The following is a 20830-nucleotide window of genomic DNA, read 5'->3' as shown; positions in this document are numbered from 1 at the left end:
TCCTCGCGTCGGAACTGGCTTCGCTGTGAACCTTCCGTTTGTGCATATTTCACCACACCTAGTATATACTAATTTGGTATCTTTACCCTATGCAAATTTCACATCGACTGAGATATAATAAACATTCTATAACCACCCTGGCTACGCTGAAATGATTTAAGACCAGCGAGTGCACCGGAACTAAAGACGTGACAGTACTGCGATAGCGCTGTAACGTGCCCCCCCCCCCCCCCCCCCCACTTCCCACCCCAAAACAACAACAACAAAATAAAAACACAAAGAAATCAGAAAAAAAAAACAAAAGGCAAATCCATAATATATAATCGAATAAAAACTAAAATGTGAAATGTATATTAAAAAATGTATGTGTATGATATATGATATCATTTATATAATGAGTAAATGATATAAGCTGTAGATACATATTTAACCATGCACAGTTAACTGTATATGTTGAATCCCAGCGCTGTACAAGAGTGACTAATGTCTTTAGTAAAGTGCTACTAGTGTGTCTGACCCAGGAGCCTCTCACCAATGCGGTCGATGTGAGTTCAAGTCCAGCTCATGCTGGCTTCCTCTCCGGCCGTATGCCAGCAACCTGCGGATGGTCGTGGGTTTCCCCCGGGCTGTTCCCGGTTTCCTCCCACCATAATGCTGGCCGCCTTCGCCTAAGTGAAATATTCTTGAGTACGGCGTAAAACACCAATCAGAGAGAGAGACTAGTGTGTCACCATCTGTTGGCCAGTACGGGTAAGGATATCTCGTACAATGTAATAATGGAAGAGCTTAAATACAAATTAAGTTTACATCACTATGTCAATATATGCCCCAAGAGCAAATATATTTGATATATGACGTATGCCAGTTAGAAAATGTAAATTGTCACGGACAATTTAGGGGCTACCTTTAATACGTTGCATTCCCTCTCTCGCTGTTCGTAAGGTCATTGGTGTATGTAGGTATGTATGCCTGGAGTTTAACGTCGTGCTTCCGTTTGCCATCAACCAAAATGGTGCGCAAAACTGTGCTTGGGAAAGTTCGTCAATAACTTGCCAGTTGTCGGCCGTTTTCAACCGGCAGTTCAGTCTCCTCCTTCCATACAACTGATCATTATCGTACATTTTCTTGAGTATAAAAGAATAAATTGTGAACTACTGATAAATATATCAGACACTTTTTTGGGAAACTGGGCCACTGACTATTTTGATATATTCAATTTATATGGTTAGTGTTTTACGCCGTGCTCTAAAATATTTCACTTAAAGGACGTCGGCCAACATTATGGTGGGTGGAAGCCGGTCAGAGCCTAGGGGGAAACCCACGACCATCCGCAGGTTACCGTCAGACCTTCCCACCTACGGCCGGAGAGGAACTTGAACTCACAGCGCTCGCACTGGTGAGAGGCTCCTGTGTCACTACGCTGCTCTTGCGCGCTAACCAACTGAGCCACGGAGGCGCACCTGACTCTTCTGAAAGATTTATACAAAGCAAGGCTTAGTACACTACTAACCGTCCTTGAACTACTCGTAAAAGTGACTATACTGTTTGTTTTGTCGCTTCCCACAAGCACGTGATACCAGATCACTTTCTAGATCAGTTTGGCATGCTCCGCACGTTTCTTTGCGTCTGTCACGCGATCGCCAGGCACGCTAAACGTCACTACCATTGTCGCTAGTGAGTAAAACTGTCTGTAAGGCCAGGCACGCTAAACGTCACTACCATTGTCGCTAGTGAGTAAAACTGTCTGTAAGGCCAGGCACGCTAAACGTCACTACCATTGTCGCTAGTGAGTAAAACTGTCTGTAAGGCCTTGAATCCGTCATAATACAGTACATATATTCATATGTATCGACACACTTTATAAACGCACAACGTAAATCGTGGTAATATTTGTATATAATTCAGGCAAAAAAGATATATTTGTGAGTGATACAGATATATCGCTTAGATATAAGTGATATTCTTATATATTTATTTATTCGATTGGTGTTTTACGCCCTACTCAAGAATATTTCACTCATACAACGGCAGCCAGCATTATGGTGGGTGGAAACCGGGCAGATCCCGGGGGAAACCCACGACCATCCGCAGGTTGCTGACAGACCTTCCCACGTACTATTCTTCTTTAATAATGAGCCCCTTTCAGTTCTACTGGTTATTGCTCAGTTATGTGTTTTCAACATATGACAGTATATATACAGACCTAGAGCCATACCACGCGCAAATCTTCAACAGGATATGTGTAACGCTAATACCGTAATCCAGCACATGGTTTGCTTTGCCCTGTAAAATACTTAAAAAATGAATAAAACAAGTTTTTTTTGTAACCATTTTCATGGGAACAAATTTACATGAAAGATTGATGGAGTAGAAATTCGGTCACATTTTTCACTCGGACTTTTGCGAAGGAGGCTACCCACATGTACGAATTTCTCCAACAGAGTCAGGATTTTATAAATTTTAAACTTATAGTTAGGCTTCTTTGTTTTTTTGTTGTTTTTTTTTTGACTTGTGACAAAGGCTATCACAAGGGAGAGGCGTTCCCACCAGAATTCTCCTTCTTAAAATTTCAGGTTAATTACTACAACTTTCATTTAACATTTGTTGAATATTATCAGACTTGATGCAAGCTTTGGAGGAAAAAAGTTTTGAAAAATTCTGATTTTACACAGAAAAAAAAAACAAAACAAACAGTTCGGGTGTTTTGCGCTATGGGGGTACATGCAGGTATGGTTACTCCAAACATCTGTGTTTATCTGTGAGCAGGTGTTTTGACATAGGAGCATATTCTACTCGGCTGGATCAGTGGACAAATCTAGTTTTAAGTCACATGAATTCACATTGCGCAACTTTGCCGTATAGGCCTACATGGATGTGACCTGCAGAAGCTCTTAGAAATCGTGAACTGCTAAATCACGCAACTCGGTGCCTATTCACCATTGACAGAATAGATCAGAAAAGTTCGATCGACTGAATAGGACAGATCATGAGACTGTGCCTCAGAATAAAGTACACAGACCCATTTAGTGACACCCAGTATTCTGTCACCATCACGAGGGAGGTATAGGCGACATGGGGTGACCGGGTAAAATCCGTTTGTTGACATACGAAAGCAGCGACTGGTTAAATTGTGCTGCTCTGCAATAGTCAGTTATTTACAGGACGTACAGAGGCAGCTACAGATTTGCGGGCGAGCACTGTACTGTGTCCTAATCAGCGGGAATGATCCAGGCGGTCCTTTTAGCGTTGGCTTATTACGCCACTGGTGTTGCAGGTGAATTCACATGGGGTAATGACGCCGCACCCCTGCCGCATTCCATGGTACTAGATGCAGGTAACAACTACCATGTATCTTGGAATTTCAACGAGGAATATTTCTGGTTTCAAGTCACCGTAAAAACGCTCGGCTATGTCGGTTTAGGGTTCTCTCCTAACGGCGGCATGAAAGGTTCAGATATCGTCATCGGTGGTGTGGACGACGCTTCCGGTAGAGGGTATCTGTCTGTAAGTAACCGATTAACCAACCCAGGCTGACTGCCGCTCTTGTGATGTAAAGGTTTGCTTCTTTTAAATGACTTCCGAAAGACTTGGTCTGCTCATTGGCGACCGGAAAGGGAGAGATCCAAACTTTAAATTATAATTCTATTGTTTTAATTTCATATTTATTAAACATATCTATGTATCCTGTTTGGCGTATAGCTCTGTCTAGAGAATGTCATTTAACTCGACATATAGCGTGACACATTTATTTGGAAAATACTTTCAAAATGTATGTATGTACGATATGGAGCACTTGTGTTTTGAACGATATTACGCACTTATCAAATTAAATGATGCTTTTTTAAGGCATAACAATCTTTTCATTTTAAACATAAATCATTAATTATTATTTATTTATTTATTTCATTTGTGTTTTACGCCGTATTCAAGAATATTTCACTTATACGACGGCGGCCAGAATTATGCAAAGAGGAAACAGGGCAGAGCCCGGACGATATCCACGACCGGTTGTTGCCAGACCTTTCCACGTATGGTCGGAGAGGAATCGAGCATGAACTGAGCTTCTTAAACATAAAAGGTCATTGTCTACATTGCGTAATGTCAGATCCATACAGGTATATAAATATTTGAGTGAACAGACTGGCTTATTAGAGAGTGTTCAAAGTTCCTGAAAATGGGAAATGTTTCCTTCTGTTTGCGGGTATGAATCAGGAGCAGTTGTACGTCTTCCTTATTTTAAGGTGCGGAAATCAACTGCAAATCAAATTGTCTATTTTTTTTGGGGTGGGGGGGGGGGGGTTGCTGAAGAGCATCAAATCTGATTTCGTAGAGAGTTCGTGTAGTTTCGAAAGCAACAGAAATTTCCAACGTTCCTACTCGTACTTTCTAGGATCGCCACGCCGTAGGTCAATCTGAGCCTCTGGTAGACACCAATCAGGACTACACTCTCCATTACAGTCATCAGAACGACACCCACACCGTTCTACAGATCAGCCGTAAACTACAACTGTGCAGCGGTGAAGACCATTTCCTGAAGGTGAGCAAGCCATTTTGACTTAAGATTTTCATACGTGCACAATACGTGTAGAATACCTGTTCAATACCTATACAATACCTGTATATTTAGAGTGAAAGGGGTTCCTAAGGAGAACAGCATTTGTCACCATAATATGGCCGAACTGAGCATCGATGCGAAAGGTTTCTTAAGAATGCCAAGGGTTGCTCTGACAGAAAAAAATAACATGTGCCACCAAACTATGTCCAAATTAGGCGTCGATGGAAAAGATACTTATTCTATGCTTATTACTGTCGTTGCGGAGAGAAAATATTTGTCACCAACTCGGTCATGTGATTTATCAGATTAGCTAACTGTTACTGCTTGTGTCAGTCGTTTGCAAGATTATCTAATTTGTTCTCTTTCACTGATCGTTTTGTTTACAAGATTATCTGACTTGTTTTCTCTTACTCGTTGCTTTGTTTGCCAGATTATCTGATTTGTTCTTCTTTGCCGTTTTTCAGGAGGAGACAGTACGCCTGATCTGGGCCTATAACGACGCTGATCCCTCCACAGAAGGCTCTATCCAGTATCATGGTGCTAACAAAGGGAACAAAAACGTGTATCTACTGAACGCTCAGCGTAAAGCACCGCCTCTGCCTGATAATGTGATTATCGAGGACTTCTTGAACAATAAGGTAAGCAACGTGGTTAACTGTCGTTAAAATATGAGACAACATTATTGCCGTTATTTGGCTTACATGTTTAGAATAAACTGCACATTTTATAGTACTAAAAAGTAGCTGAAACCTCTCTAGGTTTTGAACCAACGACCCTACAGTCCGGTATGACACCAAGAGCCAGTAGTGACCCAGGAACCTCACACCAATGAGATCGCTGTGAGTTCAAGTCCGGCTCATGCTGGCTTTCTGTCCGGTCGTATGTGGAAAGGTCTGTCAGGTACCGGCTGATGGGGGTGGGTTCCCCAGGGCTCAGCCCGGTTTCCTGTCACCATAATGTTGGCTACAGTCGCAACTTGCCCAGATCTAGCTGATGCTCACCTGTTCTACAGAAATGACACGAAGTGACTTCATGCGTAATTTCCACCATGAATTATGCTTTAGATGTGTCTGAGGGTTTTTTTTTTGCATAAAATATCTTCTTTGAATTTGCGGAGTATTGTATTTCTCTCTGACAATATAATAGACTACAGGATTGTAAATTCAGGGCATTGTGACAGTTGGTAAATGTTCACACATAATTGGTGAAATTCGGCGCCTTGTCACTTTATGACAGTGTGACGGTTGGCAAACAATTACATATAAATGATGAAATCCGGCCTCTTGTCAGTTTATGACAGTGTGACGGTTGGCAAATAGGCACACAAAACCGGTGAAATCCGGCCTCTTGTCAGTTTATGACAGTGTGACGGTGGGCAAATAGTCACACAAAACCGGTGAAATCCGACCATTTGTCAGTTTATGACAAAGTGACGGTTGTAGTCACACATAATCGGTGAAATCCGGCCTATTGTCAGTTTATGACAGTGAGACGGTTGGTAAACATTCACACATCACTGGTGAAATCTGAACTCTTGTTAAGAAGTTTTTTCTTTGTATTATATTTTAAGTTTTTTACTTCAGGTCCAATTGTTTCAAGCAAAATGAATTTCATAAAAAGGATGATGGTAACGTTGGCCAAACTGTGGAAAATACTGTTTGTTAATTTCAGACTGTTATCCCGAGCAAGTCTACGACATACTGGTGCCAGGCTTTCGCAGTTCCAAAACTGAAAAGAAAACACCATGTTATTAAGGTTGGTATTTTTGCATCATGGCCACAAATGAACTCATGTGTGTTGTATAATCATGAGGGTTGGTGTACTGTAACAACCAGATTGATATCACATGTAGACTTTTTCAATACTAAAACTTAACGATACAGCAGCAGGTGATTGATGTAGATATTCTGTCACTACATATTTTGGCTACGTAAAATATAAACTGACGACCAAAAGAAACTTTACGACTCCGTGAGTTGAATTTAACCAGGCTTTTCAGCAAATTAATACCAAATTATGGTAGGAAAACATTGTACGAATCATATTCCCATGTGCGACAAGCGTCATATACGCCCACACGAATTTGTTTTGAGACAACGACGAAAGTTGATAAATCACGTGACCCATGCATGGCCGCAAAAATGTTACACACAGTGTGATGGACTTGCACATTGACTAAAAACCACCAAAGTAAGGCCTTGATTGACTCCAGGACAACGCGAGAGGTCCCTGGGTATGGTATCCATGGGAGTCACCCGTGCCCACATTGCAAGGACCTTCATCTGCTCTCGTGTAACTGTGTCAAACTTGATGCAACATTACAGACAGACATCGCAGACATCGGACAGGCCAAGAACTACGCCGCCTTGAGAAGACGGATACATGCGAAACGGGTTTCTCCTTACACCTGAGGAACCGCTTCCTGACCGTGACGTCATCGTCAATCAATGCCTTAGGTCACCGGGTCAGTCGGCAGACCGTGTCCAGGCCTATCGACCATTCAGAGGGCAGCTGTTAACAGCCGAACATAGTCGCCAGAGGTTGCGATGAGCTCGAATTGTACGCCGTTGGCAGCGACGTGATTGGCAGGGTGTTGTTTTCACGGATGAAAGCCACTTCTGCCTGTTCCGAGCCGATGGCAGACGGCGAGTTTACCGTCAAAGAGACGAACGAACGGCTGCATCATGCGTCTTGGAGGTGGTACCGTTTGGTGGCGGCAGCGTGATGGTGTGGGGTGGGATTTGTGGAAAGGAACGGACACCACTGGTCATCATCTACGGGAACCTAACAGCTCAACGTTACTGTTGTCCTGCCATTCCTTCAACAGCAGTCACGTGTTGTCCTATACCAGTATGGCAACGTCAGCCCCCTTACAGCTCGAGTTGTGTAGAACTTCCTGAACGCCAACGACGTCAACGTCTTGCCGTGGCCTGCATGTTCCCCAGATATGTCCCCCATAGAACACCTCTGTGATATCATGGGTCGTCAAGTAAGACAAGGGCCACACCTTGCAGCCAACCGACATGAACTGGCGTTCGCTCTTCAAGATGAATTACAACGAATCTTTTCCTATGAGTCGGAGAGTTTCTGCATGATTGGAAGCAAGGGGTGGTCACACGCGATATTGATTTATCTTTCGATATTGACTGATTTTAAAAATAATCAACTTTTTGTATACTCTGCCCATTGTTAACCAAGATGAAATGGCTATTCTTCTACCCCTGCTCTGTTTTGATCACTTGTAAATGATTTGAGGGCTGCTTTGTCCGTTCTTACTCAAGGCTTTCAGTATGTAAATTCATTGGTCTTTTCAATACTATAAACTTTAGTCATCCTGTTTTTTGCTTTGGCAAAATAAATTGATTTGAACTCTTTGTAAGTTTCTTTTGGCCATCAGTTTATATGCATCGATAAATATATAAATAAGTTCTTTAAAAAAATAATAAATAAATAAGTAATGCAGATTATTTCAATGCCCAGGTTGAGCCTATAATACAGCCTGGCCATGAATCTGAGGTTCATCATATCCTCTTATACGGCTGTAACCACAATGTCAGCGAGGAAACCCCCGGCAAAGCACACGAGTGTTACCACAGAAATATGCCACCTGACTTCTGGGGTTGTTCAAGCGTTATGGTGGCGTGGGCAGTTGGGGGAGAGGTAAGACTTAAGTCTGTTTTAGTGTATATATCTGCAATAAACTTTCTCGAGTTCATAACTGTGTTGTGCACGGCAACGGCAAAAGGTCTTTCCAAACTATCACTGAACAATATGAAAGACAAGAGTAAAACCAGAATTGTGACGACTGTGTGATAGCTAGGAAATGCTTAGATAGTAGCAACTTCAACGCCATGTATTTGCCATTTATTACCAGTATTGTTGCGAATAAGCCAACCAGATGTGCGACACACCGGTTACAGATGTTCAGTCGTTCTGTGACGTCTGTAACGAAAATCAAAACTCGAAGGGGGTGGTTCAGCAAAGGACACGTGAGACCCATCTGTAGCACAGATAAAATGAATAACTAACTTCATCATAGGAGTGTAATGATATCGTCTTTTTCAAGGACATGTATTTCTCTTTTTCAAGGACATTTATTTCCCGGAACACGTTGGCTTGCCTTTCGGTTATGAAGAAGACCCTACAATGCTGCTTATGGAGACACACTACGACAACCCACAAAACAAGGAAGGTTTGTTTCCATTTGCTCAGTTACACATGCCTTTAGTTAGTGCATCCGTGAATAGCTCATATTACGCAAATATTTTTATGAACCTATTTTCAAGTCGACCTGACACAGACGAGCATTTGTCAAATGAAACTGTCTTTTATCCTCACAGGGTGTCGACATTATGGCGTGATTCCTTTTATGTGAAAGTAATTCGATGGTTTTTCATGGCCTTTAATTTATTAACGAATTTTTTTCTGGAACTTGTAACTAGCTGTGTTATTTGTGGATGAAATGCAAAAGACTACAGTGCACAAATGTGGTGTAGCGACAGAAGTGTGGTCACTTTCACCATTGGTCACACGTATGCGGTGAAACACGGCCCCTTGTCAATTTACCTGAGTTAAGGTTTCATTTTAAATGTTCATGTATATGTTTAAAAAGCAGCAGCAACAAAAATGTATTTTCATTGGGCCGCTGGTAGTTTAATCTGTATCATGTCCATATAAGGGTATACAGCGCGTGACGACGTCAAGAATTACCAGCTCGAGAGAAGTGATATTGTCAGTATTACTTGTCGAGAGCTGACAATTCCTGATATCCCATCCCACAGCATCCACGATATGTTTTATTATACCGAAATTATATGCACCTTTCCGAGATGCACTTTAAATCATCGAACTTGTAGGTCGGTAGCTGAGCTATAACTACAGACCGGTTGTTTAAAGTGAACATACAGTCTGTCAATATATATATACATAGACAAAAGGACATAGGACACAGTTTTCTCAGGAAAATATGTACAAAAATTGTATAAAGTTTTGAAAGAAGATGAACATCAGTATTGGTGGCGCACTGACGGACAATTCACTTCGAGTGGCTATGTTGTAGACACTGGCGCTGAAAGTGTCACGTGGTAATTGGCTGTCACGTCAAAAAGCCTATTAGCTCTCGATTGTCAGTGTGGTTTCTTATAGTGGATAGACAGATGTCGATTGGGTTTTGCGGTTAGTTTAAGTGTTGAAGTGGTGCATTTTAGACCATACATTTATGAGCAGGGAACTGAAAACGCTTGCCCGTGTTACTAGACGCACATTTTGAGTAGGAGACTGAAGTAACTTGTCAGCGTGAGCTAGCAAGCAAACCGCCTCAGGAGAGTCATTGCTTGAAGATAAATATTGTGACTTTGTGTTATTTTTCCTTGACAAATTCAGATTTATTACGGAAATATGCTCACATTATTTGAATAAAGGTTTGTTTGAAATCAGAAGGTCCTGCTATGTTCAGTAAATAACCCTGATGTCGGCACAGCCAGCTTGGCCTAATGAACACGACGCTTGTGTCCACTAACATCGCCTTGACCGAGCGTCAAACTAAAAGAACACAGAGCAGAGCTGATACTCCTTGGTTGGGTATCAGACGTTTTTGTTCGTATTTTTTCATTGCCACATTGTTTTATACCGATGGAACATGAGAACTCCTAGGTTTTATGATGTCACTCTTCATAGCTATAACATGGCAAAATGGCGTCACCAAATGAGTGGCTAGGTACTGACGATTGTTTGCTATATTTTTGTTGATAAACGGTGTAGAATTTTTAAAATATTTTAGAACATTTCCAGAATACTACTTAAATAATTAATTAAGCTTTATTGGCTGACTTTATGTTCACTAAGTTTCCAGCAAGCAGGTGTCAGAGAGCGCATAAAGGGAGACAACTGCTGTGCAATAAACATGCGCGAGATCATTGGCTATTGCCTGGTGTACTAGGGATATTACTTGAGGGCGTAACCTTGAATTTTTTGGGCGCGTGATTGTTGTACATCATGATTATCGGAATATCATGTGCCCTGTCGACCAATGGAAACCGCTAATCACTCAGTGAGGCACATGTATAATAATACTTTATGCATAAATTACGGACGGTAGGATGTTATCAAATTGTAATCAAATTGCTCTGATAGCTATGGATACAAGTAAGGAATTGCGCTCCAGAAAGAAAACAGCCTTTCTGATGAAGGGTTCCAACTAGGTCCCAAATGAATACATGCGTGTAAAAATAAATATATAAACTGTAAACAAAGCTGAAAACAAGTTTAACGATGCATGGAAGTTATCCGATATTATACTCCATAAAAGAAGGCCACTTTGTTACCTCGCATTCGTGATCGGAGAAAAAAATTAAAAAGCAAAAATACAGTGCCTATCAATTTCGTCAAAACAGGTCTTGTTGATTCGTCCGGATTTAGGCTCACTTTGACCCCTGACCTCAGAGACAACGATGCTGGTATTTTTGAGGTTGGTGAAGTTGTGGGACCAGGTCATATCATTCCGCCATTTGCCGAAAGTTTCCGGACTGTCGGTCAGTGCTTTCCAGAATGCTTGGAGCAGGTTAGTAACTAACCCAACAAACATCAGTGTTGAAACTTTGTCACTTAATCTGTGACGAAAACAGAACATATATCTTTTTGTTATAATTTATAATTTGCATAGCCTGTAACAGGAGTCCTTCACCAGTCAAACAACAGATGTAGAGCAGTGACAGTAAACGGTGCAAGAGCCCATAAGTTGTTGGAACAAGAGAGGGGAGATTAAAAGAAAAAGTTGAAATATTGACAGACTTCTCTTAAAATAACTAAGCATTTATCACGTTGTCAACATGTCAATTTCTAGGGCCCAAAACTAGGCTCTAGTATCATCCTTCAAGCATCGTTTCCGCTCAAGTCGCACCAGGGAATGTCTTCCAGCAAACTGCATATTGTCCTGAGTTTCCCGCTGCGTCTGCCCGGTTTCCTCTCGCCACAATCCTGACCGCCGTCGTATATGTGAAGTATTCTTGAGTACAGTTTAAAATTCAAGTGAAATGAACTAACAAATGAATTGTTATAGTTTAAAAGTCAGAAATGGTTTTGTAGGATCGCCTCCAAAACTAGAAGCAATGTTGCTAAAAGGTCTTTGAAATATAATGTTTTTTTCTCACTTGAGAATATTGAACTTTGATGATAACAGTTAGATGCGTGGGCGGAGAAAGTTGCCTAGCACCGCAAGTCTCTATGTACCGGAACATAGTTCTGAGGTAAAGCCGCAGACGATTCAACCTTATGATTCGAACACATCAGCCTGTGTTCTCTATGATGCTATTGTAAATTCATCACGGATTCGAAACCAGAACCTGTATCCTTTTGTGTGATTTTCTCATTTGTGAAAATTATGTATATATTTCTTTATTTTATTTTTTATTTTATTTTATTTTTTTGAAGCATATTTTATTTGTATAACTATTGACTCAATAGGCGCTAAAAGGCCGACCTGAAGGTGTCAAAGTGTTTGGGACCATGCTACACTCTCATTTGCTGGGACATGCCATGCGCGTACGTCATTTCCGGCAGGGCGCTTACCAGCAACTTGTGGCGGAAGACAACAACTACGACTTCAACTACCAGTACACAAGAATCATGGGAAAAGAAATCGATGTATTGCCGGTAATGTGATGAAAACTGAAAACTGTGGATATCACTCCGTTAAATCGGAAATGTTATAGCCTATATAATTTTAATAATGTGAAATCCACTATTTTGGCAGTGACCCATGAGGCAAAGTATTTATAATGCTTGGTTAAAGCTTTCCTAATTGTTGGAAATTCAGCACTTTACAAAATGTTGAGAAAGTGTTGTAAAATAGCATTGTATAATGTATCCAATTAACATTTGATAAATGGTAACATAATATGGCAACTTGCAGACAATCATTAGACAGCGTAGATAACATATTCAACTATTTGGCACTGACGTATAAATTTTTAACATGTAGTGTATTTTCATCTCATACTAGTAGATAACGAAGACCTAGTCACATTTGTGTTGTACGGGAATGCAGAATTGATTCTGATTGGTTGGTATGAAATATAGGCAAGTCCAAGCTATGAACTGAATTTTAGGCATGGCATATTTATTCAAGCGTGACCAAAGCTGTGGGTTTAACACGGGAAACCTTCTCTCCGCCAATCAACGCCAGTGGTGTGTCCTTTTAAGAGCGTACTCGTGGTGCCAGGCTATTGTCCACCGTTTTGTAAGGCTTGAGGCAAAAAACTGTGTATTTGATCACTAATCATGCCTCATACAGGCCCAAGGAACTTCCGGTCGACAATGCGCATGTCTGATATAAGGACTTCCAACCAACAAATGCACATGTATCATATAAGCACATTAGGTCCCCAAAACCGATAGCTGTTTTAAAGCTGGCCTGATTGAGAATTGAAAAGAGCCTGTTTAAATAGTTCAGGTTTTATGGAAACAAGTTTTGCCTTGTGAGGTTAAAGGTGACTCTTTGGAACGTAAGGAGACTGTTTAAAACACATATAATTTCTTAGTTCTTTGGTATAAATTCAGCCAATAATACTGCTGAAAGGAATTAGAGTTGCAAAAGCAATCACCCACATGAATAGGACGAATTGGCTTTGTTTACAAACTAACCGTTACATTGAAGATTACTGCATTTAGTGTGCTTGCTTTCTAATCTTTTTGATGTATTTTGACTTAAGGTTTTGTTTTATGAAAAACAATCAATTTGATCATAAAACCAATGAATCAGTGGATAAACTTTCTTTTTATTTATTTGATTGGTGTTTTACACCGTACTGAAGAATATTTCACTTATACTACGGCGGCCAACATTATAGTGGGTGGAAACCGGGCAGAGCCCGGGGAAAACCGACGACCATCCGCAGGATGCTGACAGACCTTCCCACGTAAGGATGAACTTTCTATTATTGAGCCTCATGATATATCTGACTAACGCAAACAATGGTCTGGTTTCCGTTTCTTTACTAGGGGGATCACTTCATCACGGAATGTGACTACAGGAGCACAGACCGGAAGAACATCACTCTTGTAAGTACATTTTATTCTCGTATTCCAGAGATTACTTTTTTAAATGAAATTTCTGTATTTGATCTTGGCTACCATAAGCAGTTAACGGTGCAGATAGTGACAGCTTTTACACTAGCTAACGACTACTAGTCTTTTAGAAATCGTGGTCAGACGTGAAAAAGCTTGTAAGGTTTAGGCCTAGTACTCCAAATGTGTTTTCCTCTGCCCATAAAACTAACCGGTATGGAGTAACACAACAATGAAGTAGACTTAAATGAACGATGTTTTACAAAACAATGAAGTATATGAAGAAGTAAATCAATACTGACTTAATCTTATAAGAATCACTAGTTTAGAAAACCATGTTTAACTGTTCACACTGACGAAATTTTGTCAGTAACTTGTCAATAATGTGTAGCTTTATCCGGCCTGGGCACCTAATGCCCCTTATCCTTTAAAAATGACCGTTATGGTAAAACTAAAAAATATTGAGGCTTAAAATAATTAGTCATTCAATCAATCAAGCATTACCACTACATAGAGGCCGATCAAGCTGAGCGGAGGGAGCGGGGGGTTATGGCGTTGATGGGTTTCACCTCTGCTTAACAATCTAAATAAGCAATGCCTATATCGTTTCTCTCCCACAGGGTGGTTTGTCAACACGGCAAGAGATGTGCCTGGGGTTTCTGATGTACTATCCCAAGATAAAACTGGCCAACTGCCAGAGCACGCCCACTCCACAGTACCTATCCTCGTTCCTGGGCGTTACCATAAAGTACGTCAAAATCACTATCAAATTTATGTCTTTCTGAACACGCCCACACGTCTCTAGATTGTCTCGACTGTAAACATTAAAACCACGATCGAACTGTATTTCTTACTGAGAACGCACACACATCGTTGTCTCCATTTGGTAGCATTAATTAAATTAATGATGGAAATAACATTCTGTCTGAACACACCCACCGAGATGTAGGTATCCTCGATACGGCGTCAATCAAATGTATTGTAGAAACTGGCCAATTATATGAGCAGGCTTACTTTACAACGCCTATCCTCGTTCCGGGGCGTTGCGATACGGTGCGCAAGAATCAATCCGGGTTTCTTTCTGGGCACGCCCACATATTTGTATCTTGTCTCGATCGAGGACGTCTCCATAATGTTCGTTAAAATATAGATGGAAATGATATGTTTTTATTTAGCACGCCTACAGAGGTGTAGTTATCCCCGATCGAGGACGTCACCATGTTTGGTCAAATTTATTTTGGATTTTGATCACTTGTGCGAGTACCTATCGAGAATGTCAGCGTGCGTTTGATCACATTTATTTTGAAAACTGGCCAGTTTTTTGAGCACGCCCAATTTACAGTATTTATCCTTGTGCCTAAGTGTCAACATAAAGTACTTCATGCTACAGTATGATAAAACTAGCCAATGGTATTTGAGCACGCTGTCTCAGGTGGTTATCCATGCTCCTGGGCGTCACTAAAAATCAAGGGTCGGTTGTTCAAAAGTGTGTTGAAAGTGAAGCCAGGCTTAAAGCTTAATACTAGCCTTGTCTTAATCTAAAACTAATGACCCTTTAGTCCTGACTTAAGTTAATACCGTGCTTAACTGCTGATACACTTTTGAACAACTGGGCCTAAAAGACAAACACGATAATACAATTTCCATACATACTTCCTCACTTTTTTGCTGTTTGATAAATTTTCAGTCCCCAGTATACAGTGACTGCTCCTCCGGAGCATGCCGGGAAGGGTCTTCACGACATTCTCCGTAACAACGTCGACTGGAAGAATGATTCTGTGCGAGAAGCTTTCCAACAGTGGGCCGAGAAAGATGGCGTTGATGGCTTCTTTGTTGAATGTTCTTACGGTTTATACAACTATCCGGTAAATTGCTATTTTTTATTTATTTGATTCGTGTTTTACTCAAGAATATTACACTTCTACCACGGCGGCCGGCATTACGGTTGGAGGAAGCCGGGCAGAGCCCGGGTAAAACCCACAACCATCCGCAGGTTGCTGAAGTCCTTTCCACGTACCGCCGGAGAGGAAGCCAGCATCAGCTGGCCTTCAACTTACAGCGATTGCATTGGTGCAAGGCTCCTGTGTCATTGCGCCGTGCTGGCGTGCTAACCCCTTCGGCCACCCTTATTATTCATTTTTATAGTAGTAATAATAGCCAACATAGTCACATATCCACATCATAATAATGATGTTAATAATAATAATAATAATAATAATAACAATAATAATAATAATAGCTGTTGTTATACTTATAACGATATCCATCACCATAAGGATCATCATTACCACTACCACCGACAACAACAACAAAAATCACACCGAGAGCGCAAACTTTCGCTGCAGTTGAATGTACAAAACTACCACTACAGCCAAAAGGGCAATACTCTGCATGTTTGTTGTATCTTGCAACGACGAAAAATCGTATGGAAATATCCTGAACCTAGGACCTGACCTGGATCACCCCCAAATGTAATGGACTAGTCCTTGTACCCTGGGTAGCCCTTTCCATAAAGATTTGACGAGTATCTTACATTTTGTGAAGAATCGTTAAAAATCATGGATATGGATCACGAAGTGCGCAAAGTCTGACAGACAGGTTGTTGTTATGAATCGTTTAAAAATTTCATCGATGTGGATACAACCAAGATTTAGCAGATTGGTGCTTGGTTCAAGGTCAAACAGCGCACCACCTTTCATTCAAATCAACCTAACCCGCGGATGGTCGTAGGTTTCCCCCGGGCTCTTCCCGGTTTCCTCCCACCATAATGCAGGCCGCCGTCGTATAAGCGAAATATTCTTCAGTACGGCGTAAAACATCAATCAAATAAATAAATAGAAAGTTTATCCACTGATTCATTGGTTTATGATCAAATTGATTGTTTTTCATAAAACAAAACCTTAAGTCAAAATACATCAAAAAGATTAGAAAGCAAGCACACTAAATGCAATAATCTTAAATGTAACAGTTAAAATAAAATAAATAAATAAATCAGACTATAACGTTTTTCATTGTCAGAGAGACACACAGAGACAGACAAATGCAGATCGTCTAAAACATTACCTACATTACAAAGAAATACAAACGTAAGATTTATAACCCATCTCCGACAAAACACTTCAGCTAACGGCATACTGTTCTTCATCTATGCTGCACAGCGGTAGATTTTGTACATCTTACGTTCCGTTTATTCTGCCCAAACGCAATACGTAGAGAACATACGTCGCAAAAGTAGTGCAAGCCAATTTCCTGACGAGGCCGTCCGCTTTTGAACAGGTACATGTGATTGGTTAAACACCGACAAGTTCTTCGTAAAAGCGGCCATGGCTGGACAAAAGCGGCTGTCGTTATGTGGGAAAGTACTTAGAACCAGATTGGATGACCATGACTACTGCGCGCAGTGAACAGCAGCTGAAAGGAACGTATAACTTACATATCCAGTCTATTACAAGGCATTTGAAACCTCATATGTCTTATAATTTTCAGATTGATGGAAACGTCAGGTCAATTTCGAAGACGTCTACTCTGCCAACAGGAGAAACCTGTACAAGTGGGTGTTTGCGCCCACACCTGTCGGAGCTCTTCTGGGCCCTTAGCTTCATCGCTTTGTTTGCATACTTTTGAGTGACTTTTATATCACGCGTAATATGACTCAACGACAATATATTTTTGTTAAAAGTTTACACTTTGTGTATTTTCTAATTTACTTGGAACATCCGATGTATCGTAACGTACAATAAAGATCTACATATATTTTCCTTTTGCATGCACAGAGTGTTAGAGTTTTTGTTATGACTTGGTGTATTTTTGAGAGTGTATCGTCAGATTATCACTGGATGATTGTTTCCTAACTATTACATTTTAGCGTAAAAACTTCAAATATATTTTAAAACGAAGTAATTCAGTCTTTATCTCCCTAGTTTCTCAAGGAAGATTTTTGCTTTCGATTAGGATCTAAGAAAAATATCAAAGTGGAGCTGAACGCAGTCTTTGTGATGCTGGGTGCGATTCAGGGTGGACATTATTCGGAGAGCTATTAAATCTTCGCAAGGAACGCTGAGTGGTTAACTGGTTCTTTAAGACTTTAATTCTCAGACCGAATACCTATAGGCCTATAACTATAAAGGAATGGGTCTATTTTATGCTTAATTGGTTTAAGACCCAAGAAACAGAATGCCGAGGGTCCAAAAGTTTGCGTTTGCAAATACGGCAATGATAACGTCTTTTCCATGCTCACTTCCTTCGGCTTCACGAAACTTACATTCTTCAGATCTCCAAAAGTATCTAGTGACTGTTTCAACATGCTGCTTGGTTCGTACACAAAACCTTCATTTTTCAGATCCCCAAAAGGGGCTAGTGACAATTTCAACATACATCAAACGTTTTTTTTTTTTTGTAGATTTTCAAATGGCTAGGTGACAATGTCAATAAACACTGGCAAATACTGGGTTTGTACACAAAATTGACACAGATATACTACCGCTAATAATTCAAATCTCCAAAAGCACTTAGTGACAGCAAAACAGTTCATGACCTAAAACCCACATAACCGTGATCTACAGAAAAGCTTGTTGACAGAAGAGCAATTCCTGCCTCGCATCTTTTAAGTGTTGATAGCCAACATTTTGCTCTCTTGAAAGCGGGCGTAAGCCAGTATGATGTGTATCTAGTTTTGCTCCATTGCGTGACCTGAATTTAGCAGAATGGCACTGTCACATTCGGTAAAGTGTCTCATGCAGACAGAATTAGGTGTCACATTTGCAATGTATCATAATCAGACTGTGTGATGATATGATCTAACTTGGTTGGCGTCCCCATTCATGGAATGGTGAAGACCGCTTCGGTGGCGTAATGGTTAGAGCGGTCCTCCTCGAAGTCGGGAGACCCTGGAATCAAATCCGTGCCGGGTCATACCCAAGACCCCAAAAATAGTACTTGTTGCTGTCTCGCTTGGCGCTCAACCCTGAGAGCATACTGTGATGAAAACTTATGGACAATCTGTTATTCATATCAGATTGACTGGTGTTACCTGAAAGTAATGTGGTTGTCTGTTGTTACAATGGTAGTGTAATTGTTATTACTTGAATGTACTGAGTATTTCACATAAAATACATGCTCTACAACAACGACAATGTGAAAATGGGTAAAAATATCAATAAATAACTGTCGTCTTCGACTTAACCGCACCTCTGCTGTTAAGTTCTAAAACTGGCATATTACAGCGTGAGCATTCAGAGGAACTCTCGTATCTGCTGATCGAGTCTGAGACAAGCAATCACCACCATCGAGCATGAGGCCTACAGATGTTTTTTTGGACATTGAACTGTGAATATTCCTACGCCTCTTATGCATGTCTAACATATTATTGTTAACGAAAATGAAATAAGAGATTCATGGGGTTATTTTTGATAAAGGTATGTGTTGTTGACGATTGATAACAACAACAACAACAACAACAGTCAAAATTTCAGTGACCGATTCTTACAAAATTCTGTTATGTTGGTTTAAAACTCATAATTTATGGAACATGTATATACTGCTGGAGTTTCTATGGTCGGTTAGAAGCTTTTTAGATATTTATTTCCGATCGAAATGATTCACGTCACTCCATCGTGGTTCTTAAAGTCTGCCATGATGTTCAACATTTCGGATTGGAAGCTTCCGAATCTAGGATTTTCATAATTACGAAAAGGGTAGTAGATACCCCCCCTGAACAGCCCCATTCTATTACGATTACACCCGTCAAGCCAATCCTTAGGACCATAGCTACTCAAACCCCACGTGGTGAACCCACTCAGACAGACGATATGTCTTTCACAATGGCCACAAGGCTTATCGCCATCTTTTCGGAAATACTAATAAAAGTCTTCGAAATCGAAGACCCTAAGAGTTTGGTACAAGTAGTGTTTAGCATCGCTCAGAGTCGTCTTGGCTCTGAGGCTGTTGATTTTAAAAGACTGAACAATATTCTATTTACTGTGTCCTCGGATGATGAAGATTTATAATGTATCCTTTATATAATATAAATATATATTCCTATCTTGTTTTACCTTTTTTATCAATGACTTTTAACATGTTACATCAGAATATTTGCGGTCTTGGCGCTCATGGAGAGGAATTCAAGTGTTATATTCAAAATCTTAAGCCCGCTCCTCATGTTATATGTCTTCAAGAAACTTTTTTAAAGCCTGGGTATTTTATAGGTAGAATGGATAGGAATACACACGGGAGAGGGGGCCTGGCCATGCTTCTAAAGACGGCCTACCCTTTTCAGAACTAAAGTTACCTCCCTTTAACAGTATTGAGGCACAATTTTTTAATATTGCTACGAGGTCTGGTGCACCCACAAGTGTTGTTAATACATACAATCCTTCTAGTCGTATTGATAGAAAAGATTTTGATACTCTTATGTCTTATATTAATAGCACTTATATATTGTGTGGGGATTTTAACGCTTACGGACCCTTATGGGGTAGCATTACATCGAATTTCAGTGGACGGGTAATGACTGCTCTAGTTAATGATTATGAAATGTGTGTTTTAAATGATGGGACGGGCACTCGTGTAGATCCTCATTCTGGTAATCTGTCTCACTTAGACCTTACTCTTTGCTCAGCAGATATAGGTCTGTCTTTTAATTGGTTCGTTGATACCATAAGCCCTTGTCCTAGCGACCACTTACCAGTTCTAGTCACCTGTAATATAGACCACCATGTGAATCCTGTAGGCCAGCCTCCCAGATGGTGTGTGAAAAGGGCAAACTGGGATGTATACAAAGAAGAATGTTTGAGGTCTTTTTCTCAGGATGTGTATAATAATGATGTTGATATTTTTGCAGATAATGTACTTAATGCCATTGATGTGGCTGCACAAAAATGCATTCCAAAATCCTCAGGTAAGGTGTCTAGTAAAATACCTGTTCCTTGGTGGAACGACGATTGTTCTAATGCTATAAAAAATCGGAAACGTTTAAAAAATCGTGCAAAACGCACTCGCCTATACCAAGACATTGTTTTATTTAAACGAGCTAAAGCTGTTGCACAGCGGGTGATTAAAACAGCTCAGAGAGATCACTGGCGACAATACTGTTCGAATTTATCTGAAAATACAAATACCAAAGAAGTCTGGAATAAAATAAACTCGATTAAAGGTAAAAGAAAATCAAATAACATCCCAACTATTGTTCATAATAATAGTAATTATGTTACTAAG

The 20830-nt window shown here is 40.4% G+C and overlaps 1 protein-coding gene across 1 annotated transcript; it reads left to right on the top strand.

The window, feature by feature from the left end:
* The first annotated feature begins 3190 nt into the window (after positions 1 to 3190).
* On the top strand, positions 3191 to 17380 carry LOC135463887 (DBH-like monooxygenase protein 1). The gene is made up of 12 exons (XM_064741348.1): positions 3191 to 3504; positions 4391 to 4537; positions 5020 to 5193; positions 6227 to 6310; positions 8036 to 8215; positions 8645 to 8747; positions 10948 to 11114; positions 12017 to 12205; positions 13553 to 13612; positions 14239 to 14366; positions 15306 to 15483; positions 17105 to 17380. The coding sequence occupies exons 1-12, from the start codon at positions 3223 to 3225 to the stop codon at positions 17240 to 17242; spliced, it is 1830 nt and encodes a 609-aa protein (XP_064597418.1). The 5' UTR covers positions 3191 to 3222; the 3' UTR covers positions 17243 to 17380.
* The last annotated feature ends 3450 nt before the right edge of the window (positions 17381 to 20830 follow it).

Source organism: Liolophura sinensis, chromosome 3 (assembly GCF_032854445.1).
Source record: "Liolophura sinensis isolate JHLJ2023 chromosome 3, CUHK_Ljap_v2, whole genome shotgun sequence".
NCBI classification, from domain to species: domain Eukaryota; kingdom Metazoa; phylum Mollusca; class Polyplacophora; order Chitonida; family Chitonidae; genus Liolophura; species Liolophura sinensis.
Note: the sequence above shows the minus strand (reverse complement) of the source record. Positions and strands in the feature narration are given on the sequence as shown.

What these genes read in the sequence shown, in the direction of transcription:
- LOC135463887 (XM_064741348.1), top strand. Translation starts at nt 3,223, where the DNA reads ATGATCCAGGCGGTCCTTTTAGCGTTGGCTTATTACGCCACTGGTGTT. An exon ending in CAACCCACAAAACAAGGAAG is followed by an intron (nt 8,748 to 10,947) that starts GTTTGTTTCCAT and finishes TCGTCAAAACAG; the next exon opens with GTCTTGTTGATTCGTCCGGA. An exon ending in AAGAAATCGATGTATTGCCG is followed by an intron (nt 12,206 to 13,552) that starts GTAATGTGATGA and finishes TTTCTTTACTAG; the next exon opens with GGGGATCACTTCATCACGGA.